A 21,748-nucleotide genomic window follows, 5' to 3' on the forward strand; every position below is an offset into this window, starting at 1 on the left:
GTTTTAAATTTTGTTCTCTTTTTTCTGATGTATCCATGCCTGTTAAATTTTCTAAAATGAGTAGGTATACTTTTATAACAAGAGGCAGCCTTGCTGTAGAAATTATTTTAAAGCCACATTTCTGCCTCTTAAAAATGTTATATGAAAAGCTGCCTTCCCCATATACTCTACTCATTGCTTCTGCAAATATTTGAGGACCACCATGCCCCAGACACCATCCTAGGCACTGCAGCTGTGCCGGGGAACAAAACAGATGAGCCATCCGTGCTCATCCCAGTGGCCGAAGAAAGTAACAAACAAGTAGAGAAATACAGAATTGGTAATGAGAAGAGAGGGAGGGAGTATGCACCGCATAAGCCGGTGCAGGGACAATGTCAGAAGGAGTAGGGAGCCTCGGGGTTAAAGCATCCTTTGAGCAGAGATAGAAGGGAGTCCCTTGCCTATCTGGGTCAGAGGAAGTGCCCAACTGAAAAGGCCCTCAGGCGGCAGTGTGCTTGGTGTGTCCCAGCAGATGAAGTATTGAGCCAGAGAACAGCAGACATTTTATTTACTCTAACTGTGCTACCCAGGAGGCTGTCATGCCCATTAAGTAGCATCATTTTAACCTGTTGCCCCGTTACCGAGTAGAAGATAATAGATATCATGACTTGGAGCTTATTAGAAATACACAGGCCATATTCCACTAACGATACCGTGAAAACCCTCAGTTCCTTTGTGGCTTTCTGCTTCCGAAACACCTGATCTCTCTTAACTAATGTTGCAGTGGGTGCAGGTAAAGGCATTACCTTAGAGGTATGATGCTGTGCTGGGCATCCTTGGTTATATATGGCATGGCTATTTCTGTTAACCATGCCCTGTTACATGGAATAGCAATGAATCACCATCAGTGTTGTTTTGCCAGTATTGTTCAGATTAGCCGTGAATACAGAGGACTTTCATCATTGTATAAAAAATGGTAGGAGAAATCCACAATTATTCATTTGTTCCTATGGTTGGTCATCGTTGGCCTGTCCGTGGAATCTTAGAAGTAGAAAGAAGCTTCTGTTGTCAAGTTCATCTCTCCACACATTGCAACTGTCTTTGATAAGTGTATTAATCAAAGCCTTATTTTCGAGAATGCTAAGAGATCATGTATTTTTGAAGACATATTTACAAAATAGGTGAGAATGAACACATTTAAAGTGGAATGTAGTTACGTTACTAGAAAGAAGTCCCAATCCAGACCCCAAGAGAGAGTTCTTGGATTTCATGGAGGAAAGAATTTGGGGCAAGTCCACAGAGTAAAGTGAAAGCAAGTTTACTAAGAAAGTAAAGGAATAAAAGAATGGGCCGGGTGCGGTGGCTCACACCTGTAATCCCAGCACTTTGGGAGGCCGAGGCAGGCGGATCATGAGGTCAGGAGATCGAGACCATCCTGGCTAACATGGTGAAACCCCGTCTCTACTAAAAATACAAAAAAATTAGCCAGGTGTGGTGGTGGGCGCCTGTAGTCCCAGCTACTCAGGAGGCTGAGGCAGGAGAATGGCATGAACCCGGAGGCGGAGCTTGCAGTGAGCCGAGATTGGGCCACTGCACTCCAGCCTGGGCAACAGAGCAAGGTTCTGTCTCCAAAAAAAAAAGAATGGCTACTCCATAGGCAGAGCAACCCCCAAGGGCTGCTGGTTGGCTGTTTTTATGGTTATTTCTTGATCATATGCTTTAAAAGGTGTGGATTATTCATGAGTTTTCTGGGAAAGGGGCAGGCAATTTCCAGCACTGAGGGGTCCCTCCCTTTTTAGACCATATGGGGTAACCGCTGGATGTTACCATGGCATTTATAGACTGTCATGGCGCTAATGGGAGTGTCTTTTAGCATGCTAATGTATTATAATTAGCATATAATGAGCAGCAGGGAGGCCAGAGGTTGCTTTCCTTGCCATCTTGATTTTGGCAGGTTTGGGTGGCTTCATTACTGCATCCTATTTTATCATGAGGGTCTTTATGGTCTGTACCTTTTGAGAACAGTCATGCTCACCTCTTGTTTTATCCTGTGACTAAGAATGCCTGACCTCCCAGGAGTGCAAATGCAGCCCAACAGGTCTCAGCCTCATTTTACCCAGCCGCTATACAAGATGGAGTTGCTCTGGTTTGAACGCCTCTGACAATTAGACATTAAACAGTACTTCAGAAGCTGCCCAGAAGTTCTATGATTATGAGATGGACCCACCGGGAGCCCTGGAGTTATGGTTCAGATTCTGATTCTTAACTGTAGATGAATCTTTGGACCTATATTCATACTGGAGATAAATCAGCACCCCTTGTAAGAATTTCTGGGCAGAGGGCTATTGTATCAGAGGTCAGAAATTTCTATTTTTATGGTCTGTCTGATTTTCCATATAGTGTATATTCATTATATAAAATTCAAACATAGCAGAGTATCTATGGTATTAAGTTAAACCCTTTGAAATTGCTGTTAAGGTGGGTTAGACTGTCACACCGTCACAGCTCAGCAGCTGCAAACTTTTAACCTATTAGAAAATGAATGTCTCCAGCCATCCAGCCCCTCATAGATATACAATGTAAGTCATTTGTCGCAACCACCTCTCAATTTTAATTTGAAAAAACCCCTAATAGGGAGCTGAATGTGGAGAGCTTCTCACATTACACACGGATAGCTTCAGGCACAGATGTTTTTACACATGTACCGTAACCCCCATGTAGGCGAATTTGGGTTTGCAATATTCAGATTCATTTTGTGTGATTTGCTTTACAGAATGCCACCACAGGAGCTCTTTGAATTGTTAATAGCTTCAGTGATTGCAAACTATTGTGACTTTTCAAGAATGTATCTGTGGTATAAAGTGAGACATGTCAGTCATCAGTAAATTTTCAAATGAGGAGGGAACACTGCCTTGTCTCACAGCCTGGTCTTCCAAGTGGCATCACAATGCCAAACTTGAACCAAATGCGAATATGCCATTTTTTGAGGAACCTAAAAATCCTGGATTCTGGGTTGTTGAATCATAGCCAATAAACTGTGAGGTGCTTTAGTCCCATTTTGAAAAGAAGAGCATGCTACAGCTTCTACATTGAATGTCACTTCATTCTATTTACAACATTACATATTGTAGTTCCCATTTTTTTTTCCTTTTAAAAATTTGTGCCATTTTATTAAGTCAGGGTCTTTTCCTGCTGCAGTCTTAACCCAGCCCCCTTAGAGGGCTTCAGTAGGCTTTCTGGAAATCAGGGTGGACAGCTAGAGCCAAGACCCATTGCCTCTCCTGCCCGCCTTAGGAGGGTGTGGGAGCCCATGGGGATGTGCCTCAACCTCACAACAGGTCATGAGCTCCTGCAAAGCCCATTTGTGGCCTCACATATGTCTGCAGGTCACAGGGTTTCTAGTCTGTGAGTTAGCCCACAGAACTCCAGCCCAGGCAGCATGCAGTTGGTCATTGAATCCCAGAGGCCTTCAGTGTACAGTCACGGAGCAGGTGCATGCCAGAAGCTTGAAGGAAAGTGCAGTCTCCTGCACTTTGTCTCCTTTCTGGGTCAAAGCAAAGAAGACCAGAGTAACGCTGGGTGCAGTGTCTCCTGCCTGTAATCCCAACACTTTGGGAGGCTGAGGCAGGTGGATCACTTGAGGTCAGGAGTTCAAGACCAGCCTAGCCAACATGGTAAAACCCATCTCTACTAAAAATACAAAAATTAGCCAGGCATGGTGACGTGGGCCTGTAATCCCAGCTACTCGGGAGGCTGAGGCAGGAGAATCACTTGAACCCAGGAGGTGGAGGTTGCAGTGAGCCGAGATCACACTACTATACTCCAGCCTGGTAGACAGAGTGAGACTCCGTCTCAAAAAAAAAAAAAGGAAGATGATGACCAGGGTGGAGGGAATAAAGCATGAGGTGCTACACTAGAGTCCTTTTGCAAAGGATACCTTATTTCACCTTCAGTGCAGTCCAGAGAGATGGCCCAGCATAGCCCAGGGACACAGTCTTCTTACTACTGTATTACATATAAGGAACCCGGGGCTCAGAGAGGCAGTGTCATTTGTCCAGAGTCACACAGTAAAAATGGATAAGATTAAGATTTGATCCGAGCTCTTTGGAATCCAAGTTCAGGGCTCTTTCCAGAGATGCCACTGGTTTTATATAATAATTGAAGATTGTGGATGGTGGAAAGGGTCTCAGAAACAAGTGAGTTTGACAGGGATGTTGGAACTTGGAGAAATGTCCGAACTGTCTTAGATCAGCATTTCTCAATCTTAAATGTGCACAGGACCCACCCAAAGATTTTGTTTAAAATGCATGTTTGGACTTAGTAGAAAACGGGGTGGGGCCCAAGAGTCTGCATTTCTGCCAAGCCTCTAGCTGATGCTGCTGGTCCTAGGACCAGTGCCCAGCTACTCGGGAGGCTTAGGCAGGAGAATGGCGTGAACCCGGGAGGCGGAGGTTGCAGTGAGCCAAGATCGCGCCACTGTACTCCAGCCTGGGCGACAGAGCGAGACACCATCTCAAAAAGAAAAAAAAAAAAAAAAAAAAAGAACTGAACAAACATCATCAGAGCTGAAAGGGGATTCCTCCTGGTGCAGGGGTGGAAGACAGTTTCACAGGAGGATGGCAGTACTGAGAGCCATGGGGGTCTCCAGCCTGTTGACTGATGCTCAGAGCCTGGTCCCCCACCGCTTTCTTTACCTAACTTGGAAATGAGTGAGATAGACTCAAGATTTGGGACACATCAGCAGGAGCGTTTCTAATTAGTTAATATCTGCTTGAGGTCAGCAGCCCAGTGCATGCTGTGCTCTGAGCATTCATTCATCTTCAGGGGACATTCTGCGTTTCTGCATTTCATCCTCTGCATTCAGAATTTTCCATTTGCTCAGGCCCCCAGCAGGGCATCTGGCCATGTTGGGCCGTGTTTGCATTGCTGGAGTAAAGGATGCCAGCACACTTGCTCTTCTGCTTCCTCAGGTTTTCTGAAATCTCTGCAGTTAGGCTGTTGGCTTCAGCTTTATCCCTAGACGTATATTGATTTTATTTGCACTCCTGGTGAAGTCTGAGTTATAGTCATGACAACTAGAGTTATGTCAACAATATGCAAGCCAGGAAGGGCAGGTCTCTTAATTCTGCTGGGAGGCCAGTTGCCAAACAATCCATTAAAAAGCTCAGAGAAAGAAAAATGGTCAGCTCAGGGCTCACTGTTGCTTTTGAGCCAGAGATCCCAGCTGGATCTTGGGCAAGCCAGACTTCTCAGCAGATAAATAGCCCTTCAGAGAAACCCATCCAAGGGCATGGTTTCAGCTTGCTGGCCTGGCTAACTAGTCTCGTGTGGCCTCTGGGGAGGGTCATCATGTGGCCAACCACCCTAAAAGCAGGAGAGCCCTCCCAGCACTTCTCTGTAGCTGTCCCAGCATGAACAGTGATTGCTTGAGAGAAAGAGTTCAGCTTATGTATGAAGGTGCAAATGCATGGAGTCCTGGACTGCTTGTCTGCACCAGCTCACCTGACTAACAGCTGCCTTTTTATGTTAGTTTGTCATCTGGCCAACTAGTGCTGGCTACAAGTTGGCCTCTGTCAGTTCTGTCAGTCTTAGTGCTTAATGAGCACAAATGTGAATGAATGAGAGAGAGAATTCTGAGTTTTGAATGTATGTGCCTGATATAGTGCTTGGTCTCAAGATACAAACTTGAGCAAGACTTGATCCTTACCTCCTAGGATCTCACAGGCTAGTGAGGAAGACAGATCAATAAATCCAAGAAGAGGAGGCTGGGTGCAGTGGCTCACACCTATAGTCCCAGCACTTTGCGAGGCTGAGGTGGGCGGATCACTTGAGCTCAGGAGTTTGAGACCAGCCTGGGCAACATGGTGAAACCCCATGTCTAAAAAAAAATTAGCTGGGTGTGGTGATGTATGCTTGTAGTCCCAGCTACTCAGGAGGCTGAGATGGGAGGATCACTTGAGCCCAGGAGGTTGAGGTTGCAGTGAGCCATGATCATGCCACTGCACTCCAGCCTGGGCGACAGAGTGAGACCCTGTCTAGAAAAAAAAAAAAAAATCCAAGAAGAAATATGTGTGTTAGGTTCCCCCAGAAGCTGACGCAGCCCCGCGGTTTTGAGAAGTTCATTCCTGAAAGGATTCCAGGAGACATGGATGGGGAGTAGAGATGGGGGCCAGGGAAGGGGAGGACCCAGCCAAGGGTGTGTTCTCAAGCTGATGACCACTGTGGGCAGCTGGAGCTCAGGCTTCTTGTGAGCTGGAGGAACATTCTGGAACAGGCTTCCTGTTCCGGGCTGGTGGAGGGCTGTGGTTGGTTGAAAGGGCCATAACTCGGGCACCTCAAGCTCCCTCTGCAGGAGTGGCCTGAATGGAACCCTCAGGTGCTCGCAGGTGTGCAAGACAGAAAGCTCAGGTGTTCGCAGGTGTGCAGGACAGAAAGCTCAGGGGATATGGGTGGGGCCCTGTCTGCTGCAGGTTGGAAATTCCAGAGAAACCAAATGGAGGCGCTTGAGTTGGATTTTGAAGGTGAACAGAACAGCAAGACCCCTGCCCTCCCAGACTTGCAGTCAGGTGGCAACGGGGTTCTGGGAGGAAGCTAACGGGGAGAAGGAAGGAGTGTTGGGGTTTCAGGAAGACCACTGTGGAGGATGACTGTGAACAGCAGAAGAGGGAAGGGCGGAGCTGGCATCCCAAGGCAGGAGACGGGTGGGAGCTTGCAGCAGGCTGGCATGGCTGGGACCGAGGCGGAGGGAGTGGTGGGAAATAAGCCGAGAGACAGAGCAGAGCGAGTCTCCTCCTCAACCATCAAAGCGCTCAGCCTTCTCTCTGTCGTGTGGGAAGCCAGTGAATCCAGGACAGGACCACTGTCTTTTTTTTTTTTTTTTTCCAAGACAGGTTCTCATTCTATCACCCAGGCTGAAGGGCAGTGGCACGATCTTGGCTCACTGCAACCTTCGCCTCCTGGGTTTAAGCGATTCTCCCACCTCAGCCTCCCAAGTAGCTGGGACTACAGGCGCCCACCACCACACTGGCTAATTTTTGTATTTTTTGGTAGAGACGAGGTTTCACCATGTTGGCCAGGCTGGTCTTGAACTCCTGACCTCAGGTGATCCGCCTGCCTTGGCCTCCCAAAGTGCTGGGATTACAGGCTTGAGCCACCGTGCCTGGCTCCTGCTGTCATTTTAGCAGTAGCCCGCCAGCGAGAGCAACGGGACGTCTTTGGGGAGGGGTTTTGATGCTGGTGGGCTGGGGGTGGTCCCCAAACGCTGGTGGGACCTCGACCTCAGCCGGTGTCCAGGCTCTTGATACTGCCATGGGAAGGAATTCAAGGATGAGTCAGAAAATAGTGAAAATATGGAGATTTATTACAAAGTGACCAGTACACACTCAAGAAAGGGAAAGGCAGGCATACTCCAGAGAGAGTGGCGTGCAAGGGGGTTTGGGGCCTGCTACCTTTATGGGCTTCTTTAAGGGGTGAGATATTCCTGAAGATTCCCGGAAAAAGGTGGAGATTTCTCAGAAATGTGGTGCCACCTGTTTTTACACTAAATATTGGTGTTCCTGGAACGGCCATGGCACTGGTGGGTAGAGGATTGAGGATGTTAATGAGCGGACAGTGAGGTCCCAGGTGAAACTGGGTCAAATCCAGCACCATGTTGGGCCCAGTTGGTCTTAGCCAGCTTGGCCCACATCCTGATGTTTAGGGTCTTGTGGGCCCCTAGCTTATGCAGTTATTTCAACATTTTTTTTTTTTCTTTTTTGCTAGTCCCGTGAAACTGCTGCCTGGAATTTTCTGTTCTCCTGCTATCACCTTGTATTATTCCTGTTTCAGTTTTCTTGAAGAAATAGCAGTTGAGCTGGGACCTGAAGGAGTGGGAGAGGTCAGCCAGGCTAGGGGTGGAGGAGAAACGGCAGGCCAGGGAAGGCTGGGTCTTCAGGAAGACAGAGGAGGTGCTGACCGAAGGTCTGGAGGTCAAGCCTCGCGCTGCATCTGATCTTGCCCTGGCGCCCCTGCCCACCTGGAAGTCCTATATGGTTCCTTGTCCCCCTGCCCTCAGGCATCCCCCGCCCCCAGTGACGTAGCTGCTCAGATATCCACTGGCTGTCTCCCTCAACCCCAGCATTGATTAGACCCAGATTGAAAGTGGGACTTGCTCAAAGCCAGGCCCAGACCCCTGAGGTTGCCATACCGTGGAGTTTCCTGCCATAAAAGATCTGCTTTCAAAAACTCAGCATTGGATGGCTCTGTGTCCTTTGGCAGCAAGGCCTGCAGGTGGCAGCATGGAGATGGCTCAGGAAGTGTGTTCTGTAGTGGAAACAGAAGTGCTGCTCTTGATGGGGGGAGCAAGGGCGTGAAGATGCTGGGTCTGCTCTGATCTCAGGGCTGGCTTGGGCTGGGGAGAAATCCATTCTGACCTTCTGGGCCAGGCCACTGAGAAGCTACCTCTCTGATAAGGATGTGGTCAGCCTGCCCTGGACCCCACACACCGGTCTGTCTCCTTCCCAACCAGCTGCCTGCTCTACCAGCCTCCAGAAACTCAGCTCTGCTTCCGGCTGAAAAGAATCTGCCCAGGCAGAGCAGGAAGCCTGTGGCGTCCTCTGCCCAGCTCCACCTTGTGTGAGCAGGTGTCTCCTTTGTGGATGTTCCTCTCAAACCTGGTGATTGATTTGAGACCTGAGGCCAAGGTCATATTGCAAATAAGTTCAGAAGTACTTGAATGTAAAAATGGTTTTGTCAGCCTTTAGCCTGACCCTGGGCAATGTTTTGTGCTTATAACCAGACTAAGATCATAACATGAAACTCACAAGGCCATCACTAGGTTATGTTTGCAGTCGAGGCAGTAGATAGCAGTGTGTGTAAAAAGCCCCCCTGCCTATCTGGAGGCTCATCACTGCATCAGCCCACATCCCCTGACTGTGGTGGTGAAGTGTCAAAGGAGGAAGGAGGAATGACTGTCTGGGAATGTCAGAGGAGTCCAGCATAGCTGGGTAGAACCACATGCTACAGTTGGAAGCTGGGCATTCGTTGGTAGTATGAATAGCAACTTCACCCAGGTGAAAGTGGTTTTCAGCTGTTTCAAGCACCTCAGATCAGCAAGTCAGTTGTGTTTGGGTGTTTTCAGGTGTTATTGTGAATCCTGAGAAAATACAATTAATCTGTGCCTCTTTCTGATAACTTTTTTCTTATTCTAAGTCAGAAGTGCAGAGCAGGATGGCATAGTCGGTATTCTCATCTCAAATTTGCACTTCCTATCTATTCTTTTAAATTTAGACACAGCCAATTGGGTAAGTGGCTGACGCCTGTAATACCAGCACTTTGGGAGGCCGAGGCAGATGGATCAGGAGTTCGAGACCAACCTGGCCAACACAGCGAAATCCCATATCTACTAAAAATAAAAAAAAAATTAGCTTGGCTTGGTGGCGCGTACCTGTAATCCCAGCTACTCAGGAGGCTGAGGCAGGAGAATTGCTTGAACCCAGGAGGCAGAGGTTGCAGTGAGCTGGAATCACGCCACTGCACTCCAGCCTGGGTGACAAGAGTGAAACTGTCTCAAAAAAATAAAAATTAAAAATTAAATGTAGACACAGCCTAGGAAGTTTCTCAACTTAGAATCATTGCTGGGGCCAGTTTTTAGAGGACTGGGCTGGCCCTGCCGAAGTGGGCAGGCCAGTATGTGTAGCATCACAGTTCATGTTTTATCTTTATGGGCCTTCTACGTTTCCAGTGGCCCCAAATTCACAGGTGTTTCCACTACATGCTGCCAACAGAGGTAGAGCTCAACCGTGTTTCACACTTTCAGTCTGGAAGCAAAAATATCAGGGCCATCTCTCCCTCATGTTTTAATGTCTCTGGTCAAATGGGGGCACTCAACTCATCAGAGCATGTTCACAAGCCCTGAGACTTGATCCCTGTATGAGCGAGTTATTCTTTTTTTTTTTTTTTTTTTTTTTTTTTTTTGAGACAGAGTCTCGCTCTGTAGCCCGGGCTGGAGTGCAATGGCGCAATCTCACCCACTGCTACCTCCGCCTCCCAGGTCCCGGTTCAAGCAATTCTCCTGCCTCAGCCTCCCGAGTAGCTGGGATTACAGGCACGTGCCACCATGCCCAGCTAATTTTTGTATTTTTTAAATAGAGATTGGGTTTCACCATGTTGGCCAGGCTCACCTTGAATTCCTGACCTCGTGATCCACCCACCTCAGCCTCCCAAAGTGCTGGTGTTACAGGTGTGAGCCACCATGCCTGGCCACGAGCAAGTTATTGTTATCGGAGAAAAGCATCGTCCAACAGCACAGCATCTGATAAGCACATTTGAGCTTCAGTTCTGTATTTGTTCAGCCAAAGAGCTGAGTGCATGTCCTGTGCCAAGCCCTGTTAGAGTTGGAAATCTAGACACAGCTGGCAGTATCACAGGGTGAACCCCAAAATTGGGGTTCAGCTTAAGAGGCCACATGGGTTCTTGACTTTGGGCAGGAGGGAATTCAAGAGCAAACCTACAGAGTAAAGTGAAAGCAAGTTTATTAAGAAAGTAAAGGAATAAGAGGGTGGCTACTCCATAGGCAGAGCAGCCCTGCAGGCTGCTGATTGGCTATTTTTGTGGTTATTTCTTGATCAAATGCTAAACGAGGGGTGGATTATTCATGAGTTTTCTGGGAAAGGGGCAGGGAATTCCTGGAACTGAGGATTCCCCTTTCACACCATGTAGGGTAACTTCCACATGTTGCCATGACAGTTGTAAACTGTCTTGGTGCTGGCGGGGGTTTCCTATAGCATGCCAATGTGTTATAATTAGCATACGATGAGCAGCCAGGAGACCTGAGATTGCTTTCATTGCGTTGTTGGTTTTGGCGGGTTTTGGCTGGCTTCTTTACCACAGACTGTTTTATTAGGGGTTCTTTGTGACCTGTATCTTGTGAAACCAGTCCTGCTGAATTCCTGTATCAGCAGGGGCTCCTCCTGCAAATGCAGAGGCTCCCCAAGAGAGCACAAGGGGGCTCAATCAGTACCTGTGGGATGAGGGCATGGTGGTGCTCCAAGAGGGACGACGGATGATTCCTCGGAAGCCTTCTCTGCTGCTGATCCATAGTAAAGCCCCTTGAGTGCCTTCCTTACCTTCTTCACCATCATCTTGGTAACCACCAAGGTGTTGACTGGAGTGAGTTCCTGGCAAGAGCTCCAGAGCTCAGGTCTGCTGCACTAGGGAGGGAGGTGCACCCTCTCATTAAGAATGGGCCGGGCGCGGTGGCTCATGCCTGTAGTCCCAGCACTTTGGGAGGCCAAGGCGGACGGATCACCTGAGGTCAGGAGTTTAAGACCAGGCTGCCCAACATGGCGAAACCCCATCTCTACTAAAAATACAAAAAAATTAGCCAGGCATGGTGGCGAATCCCAGCTACTCAAAAGACTGAGGCAGGAGAATCGCTTGAACCAGGGAGGCGGAGGTTGCGGTGAGCCAAGATCGCGCCACTGCACTGCGCTCCAGCCTGGGCAACAAGAGCAAAACTCCGTCTCAAAAAAAAAAAAAAAAAAAGAATGTATCCAAGGTGCAAGAATCATTGCCCTAGGGCTCAGGGATGTGGCTGTGGAGGTCTAGCCAGGGGCCAGGGTCCTGGACCTGTCAGCAGCTGACGCTTCTTACAACCAGCTCCTTCCCGTCAGGCAGATGTTCAAAATTCGGAGTATTGTGCTGGGAGACTCGGCCCACTCCAGGCTTCTCCAGGGCTCCTTCAGCGACAGTGAGACTTCCTGTGGATTTACTTACCTACCTTTTTCTGCTGAGCTCTTTTACCTTTTGCCTTTGACATGGACTCTGAGGCCCTGGTGAGAGTCATGAGGGCAGGGCTCCCTCTAGAGCTTCTAAAAACTCCTTTGGTAGCTCACCCGCCAGGCAGTGACCAGATATTCTTCAGGCGCAAAGGGCACCTTGTGCTCCCTTTTTTTCTTTTCTTTTCTTTTCTTTTTTTTTTTTTTTTTTTCTGAGACAGAGTCTTGCTCTGTCTCCCAGGCTGGAGTGCAATGGCACAATCTCAGCTCACTGCAACCTCCGCCCCCGGGTTCAAGCGATTCTCCCGCCTCAGCCTCCCAAGTAGCTGGGATTACAGGCACGCACCACCATGCCCAGCTGATTTTTGTATTTTTGGTAGAGACAGGGTTTCACCATGTTGGCCAGGCTGGTCTCAAACTCCAGACCTCAGGTGATCCACCCGCCTCCGCCTCCCAGAGTGCTGGGATCTCTTCTTATGCATATCACCATGTCTTTTTGTGACTTCAACTCTTGATTTAAAGGGAAAAAAAAATCAAAAAAAAAAAAAAAAAAGACCCAACCCCTGTTCTTACTGTGCATTTGAAAATAGCAGTGAATCATCCCAATGGCTTTGCCATTTTAAGCAGTTCCTCTCCAGAGAACATTTTCCTCCCTTTTGGTGTGGGTACAGGTTTTCCTTTATGCAGATTAATTTTAAATTGAAAAATCTACAAATATGAAAAGCATCAGTACACAGTTTATTTCCTTTATTATGTTCATGGACCCGAAGCACTGTTTTTCCCAAGAAGTCAACTTTGACGTACTAGAATTACAACAACCAACCAGCCCTACACGGATCCCCACCCATCAGTTCTAGGTTGACTATGTAAAGAGTTGTCTCTTAATAGGGAGAGCAGTTTTCTGCTACTTTGCAGACTTTCCCCGTAGAGTGAGTGTAGCTGCTGATATCTGAACAGATACTCAATCCTCGCCGTTTGTTCCTTTTCTCACCCCATCCCACCTCCAAGCAAACATTAAACTCAGTTACAACGCAGTAGTTTCTGTCACCCTTTCCCCAGAAAAATGACCCACATGTTTCCCATTTGTGCTTGTTATTTAGAAAGCCAAACTTGGCCCCGCTGGCAACAAAGTCATCAGTCCCTCCGAAGACAGGAAACAACCTTCCAACAACCTTGACCGAGTGAAACTCACGGACTTCAATTTCCTCATGGTGTTAGGGAAGGGGAGTTTTGGAAAGGTAAGAGGACAGTCGTCTGCAAATTGCAGGGGCTTCTGCAGAGAATGTCGAATCAATTTTGTTCTCCCCCAGAACAGCACATTAGATTTCCCCGTGATTCCCGTGATTCGAGGTCAGGAGATCGAGACCATCCTGGCTAACACGGTGAAACCCTGTCTCTACTAAAAATACAAAAAATTAGCTGGGCATGGTGGCGGGAGCCTGTAGTCCCAGCTGCTTGGGAGGCTGAGGCAGGAGAATGGTGTGAACCCGGGAGGCGGAGCTTGCAGTGAGCCGAGATCGCGCCACTGCACTCCAGCCTGGGAGACAGAGCGAGACTCCGTCTCAAAAAAAAAAAAAAGGGTTTCCCTGTGATTTGTACAGTCGTCCAGAAGACCACCAGGATGGCTAAATGGTAGAAAGGAGAGGTTTATTGGTGATATCAGTTTGCAAACCCAGAAAAGAAAGTCTGTGGTGTGGAATGAAGGTGCCCTCTCCTTGAGGAGAAAAAGGGCAGGTTGGGTTTTATGCCTCACAGGGTCCATGTTACACAATAGAGTCATCCATATTCAACAGGTTTGGGGGGAAAGCTATACTTATCTGTGAGGGAAGCCTTGCACAGGCACAATGGATGAACATATATGTAACATGCATCTCATGTTCACTTTGGGGTGGGGACTTAGCATTAAAATGAGGTGGAATTTGCCTAGACACGGTGGCTCATGCCTGTAATCCCAGCACTTTGGGAGGCCAAGGCAGGTGGACCACTTGAGGTCAGGAGTTTGAGACCAGCCTGGCAAAAATGGTGAAACCCCATCTCTACTAAAAATATAAAAATTAGCTGGGTGTGGTGGTGTGCACCTGTGATCCCAGCTACTCGGGAAGCTGAGGCAGGAGAATTGCTGGAACCTGGGAGGTGGAGGTTGCAGTGAGTCAAGATCATGCCACTGCACTCCAGCCTGGGCAACAGAGGGAGACTCCGTCTCAAAAAAGTAAATAAATAAAAAAAGGTGGAAGTTGGCTCTTTAGATCAAAAGGTGAACCACAGGACCCAAAAACAGTTTGTGTGCAGGCTCTGCAAGCTGCTGAAACTGGCTTAAGGTCTGCAGTTGCATCACAGAAAAGAATGTTTGTAAGGCCAGTCCTCTGTCCAGTCCGAGTCATAGTGATCTGGGTTGTCAATCAAAGTTAGGAGGGGCCTGATAGCTCCTACTGCTAGGGAGTTTAGCGAGAGTGGTTTATCTTGTAGCTGTAGTGATTTAGAAATTTGCCATGCCAGCTGGGCCCTGAACCGTCAACCCATAGATAACTATTTCCTTAACTTTAATGTTACCAGAAAGGGGTCCTGATCCATACCCCAAGAGGAAGGTTCTTGGACCTCAAGCAAGAAAGAATTCAGAGCGCGTCCACAGAATAAAGTGAAAGTCAGTTTGTTAGAGAAGTAAAGAAATGAAAGAACAGCTACTCCATAGGCAGAGCAGCAGCATGGGCTGCTTGACTGAGTATACCTAGAGGTATTTCTTGATCATATGCTAAACAAGGGTTTTATTATTCATGAGTTTTCTGGGAAAGGGGTGGGCAATTCCCAGAACTGAGGGTTCCTCCATCTTTTAGACTATGTAAGGTAACTTCCGGGCATTGCCATAGCATTTGTAAACTGTCGGGGCGCTGGTAGGAGTGTCTTTTCACATGCTAATAATGCATATAATGAGCAGTGAGGGTAGCCAGAGGTTATTCTCATCACCATCTTGGATTTGGTGCATTTTGGCTGGCTTCTTTACTGCATCCTGTTTTATCAGCAGGGTCTTTCTGACCTGTGTCTTGTGATACTAGCCCTGCTGACCTCCTATCTCATCCTGCGACTAAGAATGCCTGACCTCCTGCGAATGTGGCCCAGCAGATCTCAGCCTTGTTTTTTCCATCCCTTATTCAAGATGGAGTCACTCTGGTTCGAATGCCTCTGACATTAGGGTCTGTCTTAGTTGATAAAGAGGCATCTATTTGGTCTCTCAGATCAGAGTGCACAGTCCTCACCTGGTTTCTACTTCCTTAAAAACAACTGCATCCAAAAAGCTATAGTGGGTTCACTGTGTGTTACTATTTCTCAGTGTTCGGAACAGAAGGGATGCTCAGAAATGCTGGTTGATGAATAGTTTTCACAACTAAAAATTAAATGTTCACTTGTGGTAAGCAAATACAATCATTAAGAGATACTGACATGGGGTCTTCAGCAATTTGCCTGTATCTCCATTTGGTTTCTGTGGCTCCACATTTCATAGACCCAGGAACTGATTTCAAGTCTAGGTTCTTGACTTGAGAGATTATAAGTGTCAGTCAGCTTTCACTCTAAGGATACTCCTGAAAAATGTGCATAATTCCAGACTAATCCTGATAGAGAATGTTGAGTATTCATTTTAGCAGCCAAAATAGTGCCATCATGTGGCAGTGGCCTATACCATTTACAAATCTTGGCAGCGTTAAAGTTTTGCAAATGCTGGAGGGACTGAATTTGTAGTGATGTGTAGAATTTACACATTTGCACATAAAGTTTAATATTTTTATGTCCCGCATTGACAAAGCTGCACAAACTGTCACTGAGCCATCACCTGGCCTGGTTCCTTCCCTCCACCCCCCAAGATGTGTGCTTACAAGTGTTCAGGTTGTTCTTGACGTGTTCTCAGGTGATGCTTGCCGACAGGAAGGGCACAGAGGAACTCTATGCAATCAAAATCCTGAAGAAGGATGTGGTGATTCAGGATGATGATGTGGAGTGCACCATGGTAGAAAAGCGAGTCTTGGCCCTGCTTGATAAACCCCCGTTCTTGACGCAGCTGCACTCCTGCTTCCAGACAGTGGTAAGGACCCTGGGGATCCCTGCGATGCAGCACCCAGCTCTCAGAGCTACGCCTCAGCCTAAAGCTTCTTAGCATTGTTGTTCCTTTGGAGAAGGCTGGAGAAAGGTGTGATGTGATGTCAAGCAGAGGTGACTGGGGACCACCTCCCACCTCTCTCACTGGTAGATTTGGGGCATGCCTTCTCTGTGATGTCCTCTGCTTGGCATTTATGCCATTTACTTCAGCAAACATTTCTTTTTCTTTCTTTCTTTTCTTTTTTTTTTTTTTTTTTTTGGAGACAGGATCTCGCTCTCTCGCCCAGGCTAGAGTGCAGTGGCACAGTCACGGCCCACTGCAGTCTCAAGTAATTGAGACCACAGATGTACCCCACCACACTCAGCTAATTTTTGTATTTTTAGTAGAGACGGGGGTTTTGCCATGTTGCCCAGGCTGGTCTTAAACTCCTGAGCTCAAGCGATCCCCCTACGTTGGCCTCCTAAAGTGCTAGGATTACAGGTGTGAGCCACTGTGCCTGGCCTTAATTCAGCAAACATTTCCATGAAAGGTTTTCCTCATGCCTGGTACTGTGCTAAGACTTGGGGATACAAAAACACAAAAAAAAACTCACAGTCTTGGCTTTTGTTTTTTTTTGAGATGGAGTCTCGCTCTGTTCCCCAGGCTTGAGTGCAATGGTGCAATCTCTGCTCACTGCAACCTCCACCTCCCAGGCTCAAGGGATTCTCCTGCCTCAGCCTCTTGAGTAGCTGAGATTACAGGCACCTGCCACCATGCCCAGCTAATTTTTGTATTTTTAGTAGAGATGGGGTTTCGCCATGTTGGCCAGGACATTTCTCAAGGAAAAGATTATACCTTAACACACTTGCCTGGCACACAGCAAACACTTATTACATAAATATTTAATTGGTAAATACTTATCAAATCAAGAAACACATGTATAAAACTGTTTTAAACAGGTTTTGCCTGACTTTTACTCACCGGTCTTGAACTTCTGACCTCAGGTGATCCACCCGCCTTGGCCTCCCAAAGTGCTGGGATTACAGGCATGGGCCACCGCACCCGGCCACAGTCTTGGCTTTTTTAAGACCACTGGTTCCACTGCCAAACGTGGCATTGGAGCATAAGGAGACTTGATTTTGTAAAAGAGCATGTTCTTGTTCAATGCCACACAACAGGGATTGGAAAACTGTGGCCTGTTCTCTATGGCCCGTGAGTTTAGGAAAGGTCACAACAAGGAAATCCAAAGAGTCATATATCGTGACACGTGAAAATTAGGTGACATTCGAATTTCAGCATCCATAAACAGCTGTTTTGGGACATCACCACATTCCTTCCTATACCTGTCATCTACAGCTGCTTTTGCACCATGGAGGCAGAGCTGAGTCGCTGCAAGAGACACTCACAGCCTAAAATATTAATACATACTGTCTGGCCCTTTATGGAAAAAGTTTGCTGAGCTCTGTCATAAAGTAAAACTAAATAGAGGACAAAAAAGAACATTCCAAAGCACTAATCAGTCCGTTGCAGGGCTTGCAAGTGGCTTACAAGAAACCTAGACGTGGCCGGGCGCGGTGGCTCACGCCTGTAATCCCAGCACTTTGGGAGGCCGAGATGGGCAGATCATGAGGTCAGGAGATCGAGACCATCCTGGCTAACACGGTGAAACCCCGTCTCTACTAAATATACAAAAAAAAAATTAGCTGGGCTTGGTGGCCGGCGCCTGTAGTCCCAGCTACTGAGGAGGCTGAGGCAGGAGAATGGCGTGAACCCGGAAGGCAGAGCTTGCAGTGAGCCGAGATGGCGCCACTGCACTCCAGCCTGGGCGACAGAGTGAGACTCCGTCTCAAAAAGAAAAAAAAGAAACACAGACGTTTAGATGGCACCATAGTGAGACGTTGCCAAAGCCGGTCTTTCCACTCCTCAGAGGCTGTCCATTTTAAATATGACTCCATAATCAGTAGCTGTAATTGATGCAATTATTACTATTTTCAACTGCCCATTGATCAGAGATCGACTTTCTGTCTTATGCCTCTTTGAAAACTCTTGGGAGGAGCCTCTCAGTGCTTTTGTGTTTTAGAATCTCAAAATAGCTTTGCAGCCACACAGAGCCTCTGGGTGTGTAGCAGCGGATGTGGAGTCAGGCGCCGGCCACTACGTGTCAGCCTAGCGCTTCCTGCTCCCAGCTGTTCCCACTGACTCTGAATCAAGTCATGCCTGGGAGAGACGAGAGCAGCATGCTCGGAAGAGACAACCACGGCTCTGAATCCCAGCCCAGAGCCTGTAACCCTGGTTACCGTGATTAAGCTCTGGAAAGCTACAAAACAAAGAAATGAAGATGAAATTAAAGTTCATAACAGGAAAGCTAGAGATTGGGGCTCCCAGGGTTGCTTCCTGGCTATTAGCACCAGCTTCATCATTTTTTTTCTCCCTGTGCAGCACTTTAATGTTTAATATCCTCTGTGAAATGGGGATGTTTTCTAGCAGAGAGCAGAGGTCATTATTTCACTGTTAAACCCTCCATCTTCCTATCTGTCCCAGCATAATGTCCTCATGAATATGCAAATCTATTTGGGTCTATGATACGTGCCCATCATGGGGCCAACACTTAGCCTACCAGTGACAGAGAAAATAGAAAAACAGTGTTTGGGCATATTACAGATGAAAAAGAACATTTGATTAGCGTCTCCATCTAGAGTCCCCTGTCCCATGTCCAGTAAATATATTGAGCACGTGTAATCCTAAGCCTGAGAGATGTGTTTTCAGGAGTATCCATTTAAACACGACACTACATTAGTATGGCATGTCTCCCAGGCACTGCAAACCAGCCTTTAAACATTTGGACCATGGAGAAGCACTAGTTAAAATAAAATAATTGCCTTATGTGGATTCCTCATACCATCCCTTACTTAGAAATTTATTATATGTATAGGAAAATAGGGAAGAACGTTCGAGGCCATTACTGTAATAGAGAGCATATGTAACAGGAAGGCACGTTGATAGAGAGCCATTATTTCAGGGTTATGTAATGACTTTATACTTCCCAAGGTCCTCATGCAGTAGGATTTATTACTTATTCTTTGGAAAAAAATGTGAAAGAGCTCTAAACTGAGCAGATCTGCCCATGCAGTCCCCATTTAACTAATGAGAAAGCAAAACACAACCTGTGAAGAGTAAAGGAAGCCGCTTGGCTGGGGAGGAGCCCTGCTCACATGTTGGACCTTGGTCTGCAGGATCGGCTGTACTTCGTCATGGAGTATGTCAACGGTGGGGACCTCATGTACCACATTCAGCAAGTAGGAAAATTTAAGGAACCACAAGCAGTGTGAGTATTGTTTTTAAAGTCCTTTAATTTGAGCAACCAAGTTCTACCAACTGGAAACTTCCTTTTTTTTTTTTTTTTTTTTTTCTTGAGATTGAGGTCTCACTCTGTCACTCAGGCTTTGCCTTCCAGGCTCAGGTGATTCTCCCACCTCAGCCTCCTGAGTAGCTGGGACTACAGGTGCGCACCACCATGCCTGGCTAATTTTGTGTGTTTTTGGTAGAGATGGGGTTTCACCATCTTGCCCAGGCTGGTCCCGAACTCCTGAGCTCAAGCTGTCTGCCCACCTTGGCCTCCCAAAGTGCTGGGATTACAGGCGTGAGTGAGCCACCATGCCCAGCCCTAACTGGGAACTTCTGCTGGGTGAAATGGGAAAGTGGGATTCTGCCCAGTTTTAGGTTGAATGTTATAAACCTAAACATGGGAGGCGGAGGGGGGCAGATATACTGGTAGGATCCATCTAAGATGGTTCCTAAGGAGCAGTTTATTCTATTTCCAATATTTCCAGTAAACTGGAGATGTTGCCATATCCCGTCATCACCCAGGTCCACCCTCATTGACGGAGTTATTCTTATCGATTGAACAAATGGTTATCACACACCTGCTCTGTACCAGGCACTGGGGGTGTGAAAGGAACGAGATGCTCCCTTTCCGGAGGGAGTTTACACTCCACCCTGGAGTTGGAGAAGTCACCTAACAATTAATAGTGCATTGCTGTAACTTTAGAGACTTGCACAGGATACCAGGATACCATGTAAGCCCCTAAAAATCAGGGGGAGAGGGAAATGCAACCCCACGAAATGACCGGCTCAGAGGTGGGGGAAGAGCCTTCCAGGAGAGATGTGAACAGAGGCAGAAGCAAGTCCAGGGAAGCAGCCTTGCAGCTCAGCAGGTGTGGAAGATGCTGTGAGATTATTTGAGGGGTGGGGGAGGTGGGAAACGTGGTAGGTGGGGCTCTGGGTGAAGAGCCTGGTAAGGAGCCTGGCTGCGGAGGAGGGAAGAGGTAAGGCACTGCAGTGGGGCTTGCACCATCAGATTCAGTTTTTGCAGAGCTCTGTGGGGGAGGAAGGAAGCATGAAAGGGAATGGTAGAGGCTGGTACAGGCGCTGGTGAGACCCTTTATAGATGAGAAGGAATGGAGCTGTAGTTAGGGCTAGACCTTGGAGCCAAAGAGGAATAAGTGTCTTTGAAAAACATCCTGGAGGAAGAAAAGCAGAACTTATTGATTATGGAGGAGAGAAGAGAGAAACCTCTTCCAATGAGACCCCATTTTAGGCTTGGGTCGGGGCAGCCACCAAGGAGGAGGTGGTTTGGGGGGAGATTCATGAGCTCAGTTAAGAACGTTTTATTGGAATGAACCTTGCATGACGGGATGCAGGAGTCAGCAGTACAGGAGGAAGACATGGGCTCCAGGTGAAGATGAGAGATTCATCTGAGGGATGTGGGGAGCTGGGACTTCGGTGCTGGAAAACATCATCTCACCTCTCAGGGGCCAGGAAGTCTCAGGAAACACCAGTGGTGCAAGCCTAAACAAAGGGCAAGTTTAGTTCCCCAGTGAGGAAACCTCGTGGGCATGTACCCTGATGAATGAAGTCAGCACCTGTTAATAGGATTCTGGCTGCTGTGCCATCTAAGAGACACATTGGAAGAATTTTTGGCCTGTGAGGGATTATCCACCCTAGGGAAGATTAACTGAAGGCAGAATAGGGAAATCTTTGGTTGCAAGCTTTAAAAGTGTGAAGGGGGATTTTTCTGCCCTTATTGATTGTTCCTTTTCAGTTTTCAGAAATGCCTGTCCTTTTCTTCTGTCTTATGTTGTAGTTATAAAGCCTTAAAATACTCAGATTGTAAAATAAAACTTGGTCACACAGGACTATAAAGAGCAGGTAGCACAGAGTCACCCTGTGTTATAAAGTAACATAAAGGTGTCTGGTCCAATATCCTTTATTATATTATTTGTGTTGCAGAAAAGTTTAGAAAAGCATGAAAAATAATGTAAAGATCACCTGTAGTAATCCTATCTCTTCACCCTCCCCCTTCCTATACTCTTCTAGCCTTCAGAGGTGGCCCCTCGTTAAGGGTTTGGTCTTGATCATTATAGATTTTTTTTTTTCTCTGTGCTCGTGTAGACACGTGTGCTTATTTTGAGCCTCCTGCATGTGGTATTTCCACAGGCACAGTCTTGTGGCTTCTTCGACTTCAAAGACTCCTGAATGCTATGCAGATTTTTAGATATTCATCCCCTTTTAATCTGAGTTTCGGCTATTAATGTATTAACAATTTTGAAGTGATGGTAGTTACTGCTTTTTATTATGAATTATTTAAAAGAGTAAACTCAGATATGAATCATGATGTGTGTCTCATTTATTCCAACACTCACAAGGAATGAAAACACTAGCTAAAGAGTTCATCACCCACTATACTTTGCCTTCCAGGGAGTAATTGTATTATATTTTCAAACACCAGTGTATTCTGGCAGTGAATAGGAAAATGGAAATTTTCTCTACTCTGCCGTGCTCCTGACAGAATAGTCTAACTGGTATCCGCTCTTTAAATGATTGTATGAGAAATTACTCTGCAGACAATAAGCTACTTGTCCACCTTCCCCATACGAGAATAAGAAGC

The 21,748-nt window shown here is 47.0% G+C and overlaps 1 protein-coding gene across 2 annotated transcripts in view; it reads left to right on the top strand.

Moving 5' to 3' along the window:
• The window catches only part of PRKCA (protein kinase C alpha), a 501,843-nt gene that overhangs the window by 412,953 nt on the left and 67,142 nt on the right, over positions 1-21,748 (top strand). For both annotated transcript variants that reach the window (XM_054459602.2, XM_063656473.1), the window contains 3 exons: positions 12,836-12,973; positions 15,634-15,807; positions 19,035-19,126. In XM_054459602.2, the coding sequence (XP_054315577.1) occupies positions 12,836-12,973; positions 15,634-15,807; positions 19,035-19,126 (404 nt within the window). The remainder of the gene's footprint in view (positions 1-12,835; positions 12,974-15,633; positions 15,808-19,034; positions 19,127-21,748) is intronic.

This window comes from Pongo pygmaeus, chromosome 19 (genome assembly GCF_028885625.2).
Source record: "Pongo pygmaeus isolate AG05252 chromosome 19, NHGRI_mPonPyg2-v2.0_pri, whole genome shotgun sequence".
NCBI lineage: Eukaryota > Metazoa > Chordata > Mammalia > Primates > Hominidae > Pongo > Pongo pygmaeus.